At 38.0% G+C, this 15,840-nt stretch overlaps 1 protein-coding gene across 3 annotated transcripts in view; it reads right to left on the reverse strand.

Moving 5' to 3' along the window:
- The window catches only part of LOC27206581 (innexin shaking-B), a 152,582-nt gene that overhangs the window by 35,406 nt on the left and 101,336 nt on the right, over window positions 1-15,840 (reverse strand). For 2 of the 3 annotated variants that reach the window (XM_016180925.3, XM_016180923.3), the window contains one exon: window positions 6,605-6,761. In XM_016180925.3, the coding sequence (XP_016040206.1) occupies window positions 6,605-6,761 (157 nt within the window). Of the gene's footprint in view, window positions 1-1,226; window positions 5,019-6,604; window positions 6,762-15,840 lie in introns of those variants that run through there. The other variant, XM_016180924.2, reaches the window with a different exon arrangement.

Consider the following 15,840-nt stretch of genomic DNA (forward strand, 5'->3'; position numbering starts at 1 on the left):
TTTTTCAATTTGGTTAGTATATATGCGGTATATTGGTAGTATAAGGTATAGATATGTTCATGTCAACTGTGGGGTTTTCATCGGTTTAGGGTTTGCGCTTTTGGTACTTCGTTTTGGGAATATTTCGCACATTTTCTTTTAGTTGATCATATTTTGTATTCTCTTTTATCGAAATTTCAAAAATGATAACAAAAACAAATTTCGATACTTCTGAACTGAGGTAGTGAGATTCGACAATACAAACAGCGGCGGACGCTCGGTGGGTAGGCGTGAAAGAGAGAGTGTGGTTTTAGAATATATATTTGTATATTAATATGCATATATATCTTTATATATATGTATATATAGATATTTGTATATGAACATATATAGGAAGGGAGAAAGACACTAGGCTGTTTTCTACACAGAAATTGCTCGATTGCCAACATATATGCTGCCTGTCCTTTTAGCAGTTGGTATTTTCTTCATGGCGAAGATTATCGGTTTTTGTTAATATATATATTGTAGAAAGATCGTTTTTTGTTAAACCAAATTTAATACATTTGAATTGTACATACACAAGCGCACGCAGCACACGTACACACACAAAAACATTGAAATTAGCATTTTTGAGTGAGATAGAGAAAGAGAGAAATATAGAAGTGGAGAAAAGTATATGCTTTTTCGGTTTTCTAGTATTTTTTTTTTTGTTATTTTTTCGGGGTGGTGTGGTGGGTGGGTTTTTTGGTAAGTGGGGGTGGTTCAGTTCTAGTCTGGGTTTTCATCTCTTCTGCTTCTTTGTCTTTAGTGGGTGGTACTCCTTTACGGTTCCAAAAACAAAGAGTTCGCAAAATTGTCACCCAAAAAGAATACTGTTGGATACTTTTTGGCTTTTGAACCTGTTCTTGTTCTATTTTGTTGTGATATTTGTTTATACTTGATTATGGTTATTCGGTTTTCAGCTTCATTTTTTTTGGCATTCGACACAAAAAAATCGTATGTTAACATTTGTCTTCTCTTTTTTTGCGTTTTCAATCAATTAAAATTGCACATTTTCAACAACATCAACAACGACAACTACTTTTTGGTATTACGAGTAATATTTATTGATATTTTTTGTTTGTATCTTTAGATAAATATATATATATATATAAATATATATATATATATATAAATATATATATATATATATAAATATATATATATATATATAAATATATATATATATGAAGGTATATGTATGTAAAGATATGCATATAGATATATATATGTATATATGTATGGATATTGAGTATTGTATATTATAGATATATTTAGTTTGAGTACGAGTAGATGGATATAGATATATAGATGGTGTAGAATACGATAGTTGTTGTTCTGCTCGGCACAATTTCATCGACCGCTTATCGGCAATTCAAATAAAAATCACAATTACAAACGATTACAAACCAAATGATAGCACAATCGAAAATCAAGACGCTTACGATTACTAAAAAATAAAATAAAAAAACTTCGCTTGCTCGGTATTACTCGGTGATATATTGATCGTAAAAAACGGTTCGAATTTAAATAAATAGGTTAATTCAATATATGTCTACACCGATAAATACGTACAATTTATTACACATACAGACAAGCATACACATACACAATGCGACATATGTACTTATAATTGGATTATTTGTCAACACTCATATACGCTCTTGCACGAAAACTTTATGAATAAATGCGAGCTCGTCTCTATTCAATCATCGTTAGGTAAGCTTGGATCTTTAACTATTCCAATTGAATAGATTTGTGAACTTGATAAACATACAATTGTTGCTGAACAAATTTAAAAAAATATGTGTCTGGGAGCTAAAAAGTAGAACAGCAGAAAGCAAAAATAGTTAAACCGAAGAAAACCAAACGAAAAAACCAATGAAATTAATTTTACTCTTGATGCGAGCTCCGAGCATATATGTGCGTTGATATATATCTGTCTTAGTTGGTAGTTAAAGTAGCTTGCACTTGAGATTACGAATACGGATACAATACCACAAATGCCGCAATACGAGATATTTATTGGATATTGATTGATTACGATACGTTACGCATATGGTTGGGTATTATCACTGCTTTCTTGCTTGCTGAGATCTGCCGATCGAAACATTTCCGTGTACGGTACGCTCAAGTTACTACGGGGTTATCCGGCAAACAATACAACAAATGATACAGATGGTATAGTACGAGTAGCATTATGGATATAGATACGAGTATGCATATTATAGAACACAAAATACTGCAATTGATTGAGTTGTTGCGTACAGTTTTCGGCTCGGGACACGTGCAATTAGTTCTTTTTGGATATTTAATTTTTTTTTGGATTTTTGATTTGGTTTTCGGTATTGTGGGGATGTTATTTTGGGACTTCGTCTACTTGATTGAAGGGCCGGGGTAATAAATAGAAGGGGGTTCGTGAGGGGACTGGGGCGTTATTGGAGCAAAGATAATCTCAAATTATAAGCTTTTTGGAGTGTGCGCGGTGTGGAAAGGGCAAACAATTTTGGTTTCGGAATAATGGGAATGTTTTACTTCTGTATTTTTCTTCGAATTTTAAGTAAGGTTAGGGTTTTTATCTAGACTTAAAGGACAGGTGCTATCTGGATTCACAGAGAAATAGTTAAGTAGAGAAAGAAAGAGACGGAGAGAGCGGCTAAGAGAGAAAGAGATCCAAAAGGGGTTTGTTTTAGGTTCTTGGCGATAATTGTTCCACATGAGAAGGATTGTTTCAAGTTTGCTCAATTTCAAGTTTGCTTTTATGTGTTTTCTTTTTAAATTCGTTTTTTCGGGTTTAGGACGCGTTCGTTTTTTGGCAAAATATATATATTTACACAGAACACCATATACGCGGCAATAGAGCTATTTAAAGGGCTATCGATAGTTTTTCTGAATTCAGTATTTAAAGGATTCTGCACATCCTGCTGCCCTGCGATAGCATTTTGGTACAGTTATCGATTGTATTTGGTTGACCTACTTAACTAGTTACATACGCATAAATAGTCATCGTTATTGATAGATGTGGAAAATCATAGTTAAAATCAAATGAAAAAGTTAAACTTGGCTGATTGCTTTCTTGCCAGCTTATTGTTGTCATAATGTTTATCGTACTTGTTTATCGGTTATCGCTAGGCACTCGCAACACTTTACTATACTTTTACAAAGTCTGCGTGTGTATATGTGTCTGTAACTGTGTAGGTATGTCAGAGTTACTGAAGAGAGACAGACAGATATCAAGATAGGAACAGAGAGAAGGAGACACAAGTCGATACAAAATTCATTTTGTATTAAATTTGATTTAGTATTCAGCTTTAGCTTTTCATACGTTTTCGTTCGTTATATTACAAGTTTTTGTTTTTGTTATATTAATGTTTACGAAGGCGTCGACAGCATAATCTGTGGTGGCAGGCGAGCAATCTGTTATCGTCGGGTTAAGGTTCTGCTTATCGTTTTACGTTTGTTACTTTTCTTGGAACGGTGCGGCTGCGTTATTGATAAAATATCGATTATCGTTTTATGGAATTTGCATCCCCTGATTTGTTCTGTTTCTGTTCAGAGTAAACCTGTTCGTTAACTTCAAATCCTGTAAGCGCGCTCTTCAGGTTTTTAAAACGTCGCTACAAAATTAGGATAAAGATAAATGAAGACGCAAAAGGAGACGGAAAGTTGACAAAGCTTAAACAAAGAATACAACATTAACGGTGAAAAAAAAGGTTAGCTAACGTTTGATTTTGGGTCAAAAAATGAAAAATCATTAACCATTTAATGGATAACAAAAAATAGATAAATTAAATATAACACTTTTTTCTAATTATCTACGGTATAGTCATTTACTTATATAATTGCAATGTTAATAAGCAAAAATAAGGCGCAGATCAAGTGTGGTTTAAAAGAAAGAGATAGAAAAATAGAGAAGGTAAAGAGACTACTACGACTGTTGAGATTGTGAGAGAGAGAGAGAGGGGATAAAGCGATAGATCCCTAATCTTGTAGTTTAAGGGAGAAACAGAGCTGAAGTTCTAAACTTTCGATAGTTTTGGGGAAACGGGTGGAGTGGTTGGTGATTTGTTTAAATGAGAACTAGAATTGCTTGATTTGTAATTACCATTTTCTATCACTTTGCTTTTGGCGGGGGTGGGGATGGATGGGCGTGGGCGGCACCGCACACACACGCGCACACACACACACACCGCCAGCAGTGGTTCAGAGCCAGTCTATCGGCTATCGATATATGTTATCGCCGCTGCCGCCTCTTGCGTTGAGATCGTTCGTGATTTCGACTTAGGGGTATCGCTTTAAATCGATTAGTCGCTGATTCGTTAATCAGCTTATTGCTTATCGGTTATCATTTATCGATGAATTGATTTGGTTTGGTTTTTCAGTCGCACAAGCTAAGGCCACCTTTTCACGAGTTGCCCTGTTTTTATTTGGTTTTACGATTAGAGATTTTTTGATTTTAGGTTTTTGTTTCACGCTTTGTTTCGTTTCGTTATGATTTTTGATTTGCTTTGATTTGGTTTTGCAGTTCGCTTGTAAATATGTTTTGTTATATACTTGGATATATACGTGGCTATATGTACATACGAGTTATCACATTAGTTAGCATTATTCGATCGTAGTTCATAGTTCTTGCTCGTAATTCACCGCATCTGGCACCGATGCCCATTATTTCTGCCGCACTCTCAACTGTCTTCGGGTTTGTTCGTTGATATTTTTGTACCAGGTATTATTATTTTTTGGGCAGGATCTGATTTGGAACTAGAACTGGTACTGGTACAGCTAGTGTTATTACAGCTGTCTAACGAGTTTGGCCAAAGGACTTCGGCTTCCCCAGCTCTTGTTTTTGCTGCTGCTGCCTCGGCCTCCTTGTCGTTATCAGTTATCGATCGAATGTTGATTCCGCTTCCGATTATCGCTGTTGGCTCTGGGTTGTCGCTGGGCAGGGTAGTCAAGGTTGCCTCATATTCGCCGCTTCCGTATCCATTTCCGCTGTAGTCAACCTTCACGGCGCCACAATCGATTTTCATTTTGTTTCGGTTTTCGGGATTCATTCGGTATAAAATATATAAAGCATTTGGTTGGGTTTTTAAATATGTACATATGTAGATCGTCCCTAAGCCCTAAAAAAACGTATTCGGAGCGAGGGGCTTTTAGGGGTTTATAGTTTTGTGAGAGTGTCGATGTTGATTTGCTGTAGTTTTTTGGGTTAAGCACGCACACAATTTGGAAGTTCTATAAATAGAGCTTAACAGAAAAGTCGCTTAATAATTTTGTTTTATAAAAAACAAACAAACACACAAACAGCAAGAGGGAGACAGACATAGATATAATAACGGTTACATTTACATATTCATTGACTTCAAACATATAAGCTAATCAATTACGCAGCCGATTACAAACAAAAATCAAATTCAACACAGAAAGAGACGCAGAGAAAGAGGTAGAGACATCAAATAGAAAAAGAGAGACAGAGACTTGTATATTTCGTGTGTGTGTTGGAAAGAGAGAGATAGTCCGAGAGAGATATATAGCAATGGATATGTTGGATGGACAATGGTTATTAATGGACAATGGGTTCAGAAATGGGTCTCGATGAAGAATTGGCAACGTTTGAAAGAGACGACTCTAGAAGGGCGAGAAAGAGACGTCATATTCTTTTGTCCCGCCGCTGGTTTGTCATGTTTAAATTCCTACTTGATGAATGTTTCGCATTTTAATTTCATTTTTCTGTGTTCTTTTTCTGACTCTTGATGACCTTTTCTTGTAAATGTTCATTTGTTTTTTTTTTGTTTTTCGTCTTTATTGTTTTTTTTTTTGTCTTTTGTTGTGATCTTTTAAAGGAATTGGCTCGCGTTAAGTACATTATTACGAGAATTGTTATTTTTGTTATTTATACTTTCATTTGCATTTCGCATCATTGTTATAATCTAAGGGCCGGGTTATATGGAATGGCGATGGTTCAAAAGTCATGGCCTTCAAACTTAAAACACAAACAAAATGAATGTTGAGGGCTTGAGAAAGAAAAAGTTAAGTGGTGGGAAGGGTATTACTTTTGACTGGAATGGAATGGTCTGGGCATGGAATACAGATATTTTTACATTGTTACTCGACGATGGTTATTTGGGGTTAGGCCCCCAAATTACGGCGATCTACAGGCATCTGTCTGGTTCCGAAGTTTACACATGGGATAAATTGGTATTTTAATGTATTTCTTGGGGGTCAGAACATAGTGTAAGGTACATTTGATACTCTCGGCTTATTTGTCTTTTGTACTTTGTATTTGGTTGACCCATTAGTTACGCTTATAAGAGTGATAGTAGTAGAGTAGTATTATAAATAAATAGGTAGTATAAGGTATTGGTAACATATACGTTTCGCTTTTGCTTTGCGTTTTTGTGACTCAAATCGATTTGGCATTAGAGATATAATTGATTTGATTTCGAGTTTAAGTTAGAGTTTGAGTTCGAGTTGAGTTGTAGTAGTACAGTATGGTATGGTATAATCAATCAATCAACCAAAGGCGGTATAAAAGTAGAGCAAGTTCACATGGATTAGTACGGTTGTTAAAAAGGAAGTGGACACTCACCGATGATCTACTCACTTGCATAAACGCATAGACGCCTCGTAAAAACTCCATATTTTGCTGCTCTTGAGAACCCTTTTTGGTTGTGCGTTGGGCCCGACTTATATACTGCTTTACGGTGTCCGCAACAAGATGTGGCTTTAGTTTGCGTGATAGAACCCTGCAAGAAAACGATCAACCGGCTGTGAATTAAGTTTGTCTTTGAGTTTTGGGAGCAGATGGGTTAATTGAGCTCCATCAACATGCTTAACCGCTATTACTTACACTATCACAGGCAAACAAACTAGGCTTAAACCAGAGAGAATGCTATAGTCGAGTTCCACGACTATCATATACCCGTTACTTAGGTAGTGTGAATGCATGTGGGTTATTCTTGGTCGAGGTCACCACCAACCGCTTTTCCACCTTCCATCCCCCACTTTTCCACACTTTTCCAGCTCACCACTTGGCCCTCGGCTCGCATCCAAATTGAAGCGCTAAGCAAATTGTCACTTGAGAGGTGCTCGCCTTTCTCATCTGCTAAACGGAAACACTTTCCCCAGCCTTTGTGCTAATTGGCCGCACATAGTGGGCCACCCACTTTTCCGCTTTTCCGACTCTGCACTATATACTATATTTATGTATGTACACGGCATGTGGGTGCGGGCCACGAAATGTATATGTGCACAGGATAGTGCTGCCAGGGCGGTTGGAATTTTTGTGCAGGCTAATTGAAATCCTCCTCGACTGACGACTTTACGCATTTTGTGTGAATTGACAACGCAGATTAAGCTTATCGTTTAATTGCTCCCAGCAACAGGGAGGTTACCCATTTCCACTTTCATTTCCATCGCTGTGGGGTGGTTTTCATCTTCAATTTTCACCAGAGTTCCCATCTACATCTATGTATGAAGCTGCTTCCAGCTCTTCTGGCACACACTCACGCATAATTCCAGTTTTTATTAGCCAAGCTTTTAAGCTGTGACTAACCAGAGAAACGGAGATTGCGATCTACACAGGACTAAAAATGGGACCTGGTATTGATGCATTTAAAAAAGACATACTGCTCTAAACTCCGCTCCAAATAAACAATATATTTTATCGCGCAACTGAAAATAAAATTCCTAATATTAATGTGTTCTCCTTCTAAAATACTTTTTATATTTACATTTTTACCAACTCATTTGGAACAGTTACTTTACTTGGGAACTATGATTCTTTTTCGACAGTGTAATCATTCAGTTAGCTGATAAGACTGAGGCTTCATTTACTACTCTATTGACTTAAGCAGCCGGCTGCAGAAGTGAGTACAGATTTTCTGTGATTTTCCCCACATTTCTGTGGATTAGCAGAGCATTTAATTGGATTTCCATGTGAGTACAAAGACAGAAGGGCACCAAAAAATCAGAGTATACTTAAATACTTGCACTGCAAACACCAAGGGCGGAATCTGTGGAATTTAATTCTTGAAAAATTCAAAAATGAATTCATCCTATTCCCGGGGCAAAAAGCGGCGAACAAGAAACTAATAAAGTAGCACTGGGCGGGCTGCCAACGCGCATTTCCGTTTCCGGTGTGCTCCTAATTTTGTATTAATACAAAAAGTGGGCAGGGAAACGAAGGCGGTGCCCATTTGCTTGCTGATTACTTTCGCGGGAAACACACACATTTCGTTTGCTTTTCGACTCTTGGGCGCGACCCCTCTGCATATTGACCCTCGGGGTCAAATAAATTTGAGCACAAAAACAGGATTCGGGGGCGTGGCAAGTGCCGTGAAATTGAAAATACTTAAAAAGCATCGGAACAGGACTTTCAACTTGTCCTTTGACCTTATTGTCTTGACCAGAAGGGTGTGTAGGTTTTAATGCTTTCGCTTGGAAATAATATTAAAAAACCACCACAAATTCCAAAAAGACAGATGCTATATTTCGATTACGTAATCAAATCAATACAAATATGGGTTCCTTAGCACTATTCATGTTCAGACTCCTTAACAATAAAATTTTTATACAAAATTTGTCAATACATCTTAAAACATTTTTTCTTTTTTTTATACATTAATGTCGACTGTCTGCGGTTTTCCTCTTTAACTTTTTGGCCTTGCCTTCGGCGTTTCGTTACAATTCCAAATCGGGTAAGGACACAGATTTGTCCCTTTCTTGTGTTATTGAAATTATTTGACCTTTCGGCTGGTGAGGCAGAGGCTTTTAATTTATTATTATTTTCTTAACCGCGTTCACCTTCTGCCTGTGCGACCCACACCTTTTCCGCAGACTTTTCTCTTGGTTTTTTGGCGCTTTTCGACTTGTTTTTCTTTGCCTTTTTGTTTTCCCGGCTGACAGGCGTAACAGAAATGTTAAATTGCGAAAAATAAATCTTGAAATTGACTTTGTGCAGGGCTCGCATTGCTTTGGTCGCCTTTTATACATATATATTTTCGCTTTTGTTTTATTTATTTAGTGTTTTTTTTTCACAAACTGTCGCCTTTTTGAGTTGCTTCTGACAGCGTGAAAATCGAGATAAATGTTCTTTCCCACTCTACTGCCTATCGCTTGTTGGCGGTTAAAAGAACAGATTATTTAATTTGAAATAAAAAAAGGAGGAAACCCAAAAAAGGAAAAGGTGAAGAAATTGTATTTAAAGATTGCCATCAGTTGGGGCTACGAAGAGGAAAAACGCTTGTGATCCGAGTTGCTCAATTTATAAATATGAAAGCAGAGTGGCGAAATTATCTGGTAAACGCCTTTTCCTGGAGTTCAATGATAAAGCAAATACCCTACCCGGTGAAGGGTTGACAAATATACTGTGGTAAGTGCTTCCTGCTTGCAGAAAATGTTGTTTTAATTTATTAAAATAAATATTCGGCAACGTAAAAATGAAGTGCATAATTTTCCAGCCAATATTTCTCGTTTTTCTTTACTTGCCGTATATAAAAATGCACGCTAGCAAAACAAATTGCAAAAAACGAGATGAAATTGCGAAAAATAAGTGAAGCCTCTGAAAAATCAACATACAAAAATCTTCATTTCGTTGCAATCATTCTGGGTACTTAATAAGGTATTGGCTAAATTTTGGACAAAATTAAAGGTTGTTGTCAAAAATTGTCACTTACAGGGACGACATGAAAAGCATATTGGTTTTGCATATTTGTTTTTCAAATTATATACTATATATCAGAACACACGCAGCCAATTTTTTTGTTCAATTTCATCAAATTAATACATAGTTTTCCATAATTTTCCAGAACATCGCATGCCACGCCACTCAAGAACAGCACAAACTGCAGGCACTGCATAATGCACCAAGTAAAACAGCACCCTTTACGGAATCTAAATCTGAATGGGAATATGAATCACGACTGGCATACAGTCGCAATCAAATTTGGTGCATCGGGTGGCGCCAATATATGGTATATACTTAGTAAAACGGAATAACTAGAGATTGTCTGGTTATTTTACAGCCGCACTCAATTCACTTTTGCCATCTGACAGCCGAAGCAATGGAATTGCAAATTTCCCTTCCAAGATACAAAAAGGAAAATCGTGTCTTTTTTTTATGCAACCTGCTATGCTGACGTTGTGTCAGTCATATGTTAAAATTGAACTATCAAAATCACGAACTTTTAACTAATTGCGAATCGCAAGAGAATTTAAGAAAATATCCTGCATTCAAATTTAAACCAACTTAATTTCAATTTATTCTGATTGGTTCAATCACACAACGAATAAATAGTTGCAATGAAAAGAAAATTGCACTCATTCACAATCACATTATCACATTGGCCTTCAAGATAATTGCTTATTACCGGATCCGGTTTGTAGGTTTGTTTTTAGTCAATACAGATTAAGTGGTTAGCTTAATCATCGATTTCAAATCTTTTGGAGCAGGGCGGGTATTTTGTATCTAGATTCTGAGGCGATGCCGCGACTACTAACCGATAATGGTGCACTTGCAGATATTTTCCGCCAACCTAAAGGTGCAAGCAGCGCAGTTGCGATTGTTAAGAAGAAGGGGAAATGGAAAAATCTGTGCAAAAGTGAAGGAAAAGCAGAGGATTCCTAACAATTAAATATTCTCGTGCTTGTTTCAGCGACAGCAACAAAAAGGCAGAGATGGAAAGATACTGTATGTATATGACCACAACGTTATGGCATTGCTTATTTCAGAATTTATTTTTTGTTCTCCCATTATTTTGTGCATTTTTATTTTATCCGCTTGCCATTATCTTGTCAGCGTAATAAGCGCAATTAGCAAGGGGACAGTATGCGGAAAATTGTGCAGGGAAATCGTACAAGAAAAGCCACTTGAGCATGCAATAGGACAGCGAATTAAAAGCCAAGTGCAAGTCTAGTGGGTAAGGGAATATAATTCAAAAGGGGAAAACCAGACTTTTAGATAATATAGTCAGCGCATAATTAAGTGTGCACCGCAAGGAACTTGCATGTTAAATACGCGTTAAAAGTCTTTGTTTTTTGATTTCACATAAATCAATTCTAAGCCAGTAAAGGTGTATAGTTCCAGTCCTTAGAAGTTATTTAAATAGAGAGTTCTCACTTCTTAAATAATAAAAATATTTTCTGCCTCTCGTGTTAACTTGGCAACCCCTATCAGGTGACTTTTACAACCCTGCCGTCTTCTAACACTGCAAGCTATTTGTCTTATATGTCCATTGTTGTGAGGACTTCAAGGTTACCTCCATGTTGCTCTATAATTGCTCCTAGTAGCCACCGTCAATTAAATTGCAGGAAGAGAGGGGGCAGCAAAAGTCAATGCCAAAATAATTGTGCCTAATTCCGTTTTGCATTCTATATCCAACAGTCGCCATGTACGTACGTTGGCTTGGCCACGTATCTAGTTGGCCAAGTTAAGGTAAATATATTAAATTTAAATAGGGTCATATTGCATGGACACCATCATTAGCATACTAAATCAGCGAACATTTAACAAACCGCAAGGCCAAAATGAGGATTCAGTTCATATCCAAGCATTTCAAAGCTCGCAGGTCAGAAAACCTACTTAATTCTGTTAAATTTTTGAAATTGAATTCCTATGATGAAAAATATTATAAATTATTAAATATATGGCACAGCAACAGATTTTTCAGCGCGTTTATCTAAACCAGCTCCATTTTAATACAAATCTTGAAGAGCATTCAAACCTCGCATTCCATTCCAATGCTGTCTCTTTTACTGACCATAAATTTTTATTGTGACCTTTTTTGTTATTTTCAAGCTTTTGTTTGCCGTTAATTAGACCACACAACCTGTCAATGTTCCAGCGGGCCACAGAACCACCTGATGACCCCTAAATTGGTACAGCTTAGCATGCATACCTTGCCCTACTTGTGGTTAAATAGCCTGTGGTCGCATTGCATGGAACACGCTTTGCCTTCGTCCTTTCTTTTTGGCCACTTTTCTCCCCTGCACTAATTTGAAACCACCATCGCTGGGAGATTTCTTAATTGTCATATGAGCGATTTGTAAGCCCTGCTTCAGATGAGTACAACTTACTCCGCACTCAATCTGTTTTAAGTGCTGTACACACACGTATATTCGGATATTATGTACATGGAAGGACAATAAGTAGATTAAAGGGTAATAATGGCCTTGTGAGCGCTATCGCTCTTATTGATTTCAAAACCGAAAATATAATTGAAGTGTCAAGCTATACATTGGAGATTGCCTAATTTGCAACTATTTACGCTCATTTGGTCACACTAACAAAAAGGCTGTACAGATCATTGCGTACTCTCTTTGGCACTACAGCTTTCTTACTCTAACGTAGAGTTTCTATGAAAAACCAACTTAACTCTTATCATTTCTACCAGTTCTCAGAAAATCCTCAACCCAACTTGCTCCTTCTTTTTGACCGTTATGGAGAGATTTTCCTTCAACGTTTTTCTATATTCGGTGTTCTTCAATTTTGGCGCAGTGCTTTCCGCCTGCTCGACTTTCCCGCTTCAACCGGGCGACACATGAAAGTTATTACACTTATTATATGAAGAAATAATTTTATGTGCGACTGTGCGAGCGAGAGGTACAGACGGAAAATTAAAAGAGAAGACTTCATTCCTGCGGCTTGCAGAACGGTGATAAGAGGCGTCCACCGAGGGAAGGGGCGTGGCAAGTGTGAATTATTTGCGCAAGCATTATATAATAATGTGTAATAATGATTATATACTCCACACACTCAAATGTGTGGGAAATCTGGGAGCTTAAAGACAAACTTTCGCACACCAGTTGGGTAAGTTAAATTTCTTGGCCGCAAATAAAACGATATTGAAAATAAAAGTTTTGTTTTAGCAAATCAAGCTGATGATTAAATTGCATTAAATTGCTGGAAAAATCACATCTTTTTGCAAAATTGTATTGTTAAATATAACAAATAAATCTTGAATATGCGATGTTTTTATACTAGCAGCATTTACTTTAGAACCCGGATCTTCCTCCTCGCTGTATTTCAGGGTTATATCTGCTTAGCACTTCCCGTGCTCCCAAACATCAACGCTTTGATCCCATTTTATGCCAAAAATTGGATTTTTCCTATAGTTTTAAAATTCAAAACGCGCTCTCTGGCCATAAATAATTCCCAACTAGAGTTAAGCAGTCAGCCGCAACGGGAAAAATAACAACAGAAACTAAAACAGCACACACAACATAACAACGGAATCAAGAACAAACAACAACCGAGAAACAACCAAAAAGGCAATGGGAAAATATTTTTTAATGTGCACTTTATCATCATCATGTCAGGCTAAGCGAGTAGAACTCCCATTCCACCCCCGCAAGAAAAAAAAAAAAAAAATAAAAAAGAAAAGAAAAGAAAACAACAACACAAATGACATTTATATAGACACGCCCCAGCGCCCCCGACAACCAGCCACCTTTGCGATCCCCCTCTTTTTGGCATTGTGCAAATGCTGTCCCATTTGTCAGCTGGCACAAATTTGCATAAGCGCACTCTGGCAAGCGGTCGGATGACTTATGGTTGTCCTGCCCGAAACACCAGGCCCTCTTTTTGGAGCAGCCCCCCACGCCACCCTCCGGAAAAGCCTCTTGGAAAGCCACCCTCCACCCCCTCCACAGAAACCAGCACAAGCCCCGTTGTCCACTAATCTCACGATCCAAAAAACGCTCGTTGAAATTAGCTGTGAAATGCCGACAGGCATGGGTACAGTGCTCAAAGCATGGTGATAAACAATCGGGAATATCACGTTCGATACGTTGTCATCGATAAATTTTGATAATTTAATTCTCTATAGGGAACACACTCCTGTTTTGGTATATATGCTTAATTTTATTTTAATATCGATAAGTTCAAAATCAATATAAATTGCCAAACCGATAATTTCGATAAATTATTTGCAGTATAAATAGTCAATATCCGTAATAAATAAGTGATGTTTCGTGACGGACTAGTAATTTGTATGTTTAAACTAGCATGTGACCTGACCACTCATCTGATCACTTCCGCCATAAAAACCATCACTCCCATACTGGAATCGATAAGTAGCATTATGTAAGTATGGTCCTGTCCTGATTTGAATTCGCTTGAAACTGTAGGTTTTGACCAGTGTGCCCAAGAAGAAGGAGAGAGAGTAGCAGAAGGGCAGCGGAAATGACATAGAAATGAAACAGAAAGCAGAAACAATGCCCAGTATACGGGGGCGCCAAAAGGGCTGGTTGTGGAGGAGGGGGCGGGGCCCTGGGCAGGGGCAGAGCCAACACAATGAAAGCCATCTCTCACCTCTCACCGCAAAGGTTTCGGGCCAACACACAATGGGCAAATGACTTGGCTCCGAGAATAAGGATAAAGCCCCGATGTGATGACAATGACGATGACGACAGTGGCACAAATCCTGTGTCGCAGGCGAAAGTTGGAGTCTAACCCATATATGAAATCTATATGGGTCACGGAATGCTCTGTTGCTGCGAAGCGAGGCGGAAAAGTGGGGGGAAGAAAGCCCTCGGGAAAGCGAGAAACCCACAAAAACAGGGCAAGGATTCAGGCCAGCGCGGATCTGGGGGCGATTTTGGGGAACACCGAAACTGAAGAGTTCAGGGAAATGAAACGCACCCGATTAATGTATTTCTTATATATGAATAGTACATTACGATACCTCCGTTGTGGAAATGATAGCTTAAAAAATTAAAAAAAGGCAATATTATGAATTCTTTCAATTCTGCAACACAAATTAACATATTTTTTTAAAATATCGTCTAACCTCTGTTTAAATATTAGCCTAATAGTAAATCATAGTATAAAGGGAGATTTCTTAGAATGTTGCAAACACCCCGAAAAGTTCTGAGAAGCGGGAAAACCAAGAAGATTAAAGAGCAAGAAGAAATGGAAAAGGTAGGAGGAAAAGAGAAGTATTAAATAAAATGAAATAAAATAAAATGAAATGAAGCGCAGCCAGACTCGGCGAAAGAAAATGTTGGAAAATAGCAGCATCATCGTCAGCCCAAGGGGGTATTCCACCATTTCCCCTCGCTTCCCCACCTCCAGCATCCCGTGCTTGTCGTCGTCATTGTCATCGTCATTATAAGCATAATCTTTAATAAACGAGTGAACACCAGGGAACCAACAGAAGTTGGGACAGTGGGGATGGTGGAAAAGCCGCGGGAAAACTCTCAAGCGGCCGCAAATGGACAAGAGGATGCCAAAGGAAAAGATGCGCCAGTGGGCGGGGCAGTGCGATTTTTCAAGTGAACGAACTTTTTAAATTAATTTAGACATAAGCAGCTCTTTAAACTTCTGCCTTAGAACCAGCTAAGCGGTTCGTGTTTTTCCTGTCTCCCCTGCTTTCCTTGAGTTCCCCAGCTTTTCCTTGCCTCTGTCTATTTCTTGAGGGTTTCCGTATCAGAGTGAGTGTGTGCGTCCATCTCTTTTCATTTTTTGCTCTTGCAAAGTTGGTAATGTGTCTACCCGTCTCAGGCGGGCCGAAAGGAAACGTAATGTACACTAAATGGATATTTAATTACACTTTGCCCAAGGATCAGGCGGCGTGTGGGGGATCCCCTATAGGCATAGGTAGGGCCCTATGTAAGCCCATATAAATATATACTTCTAACCCAAGGTGGAGTCTAACCTGGGGAGCTCTTGAGTGGTGGGCGGCCAACTGAATGGGCCAATTTGTGATGACCAAATGGTCTTTGGCCCTAAGTGCTGGCTAACGGGGAGCGATGTTGTGTAATGTGCACACATATCGAATAAGCACTGTATCAAATCAGAACATTGGGAACAATCACATTGTAGCA

Source organism: Drosophila simulans, chromosome X, assembly GCF_016746395.2.
Source record: "Drosophila simulans strain w501 chromosome X, Prin_Dsim_3.1, whole genome shotgun sequence".
Lineage (NCBI taxonomy): Eukaryota > Metazoa > Arthropoda > Insecta > Diptera > Drosophilidae > Drosophila > Drosophila simulans.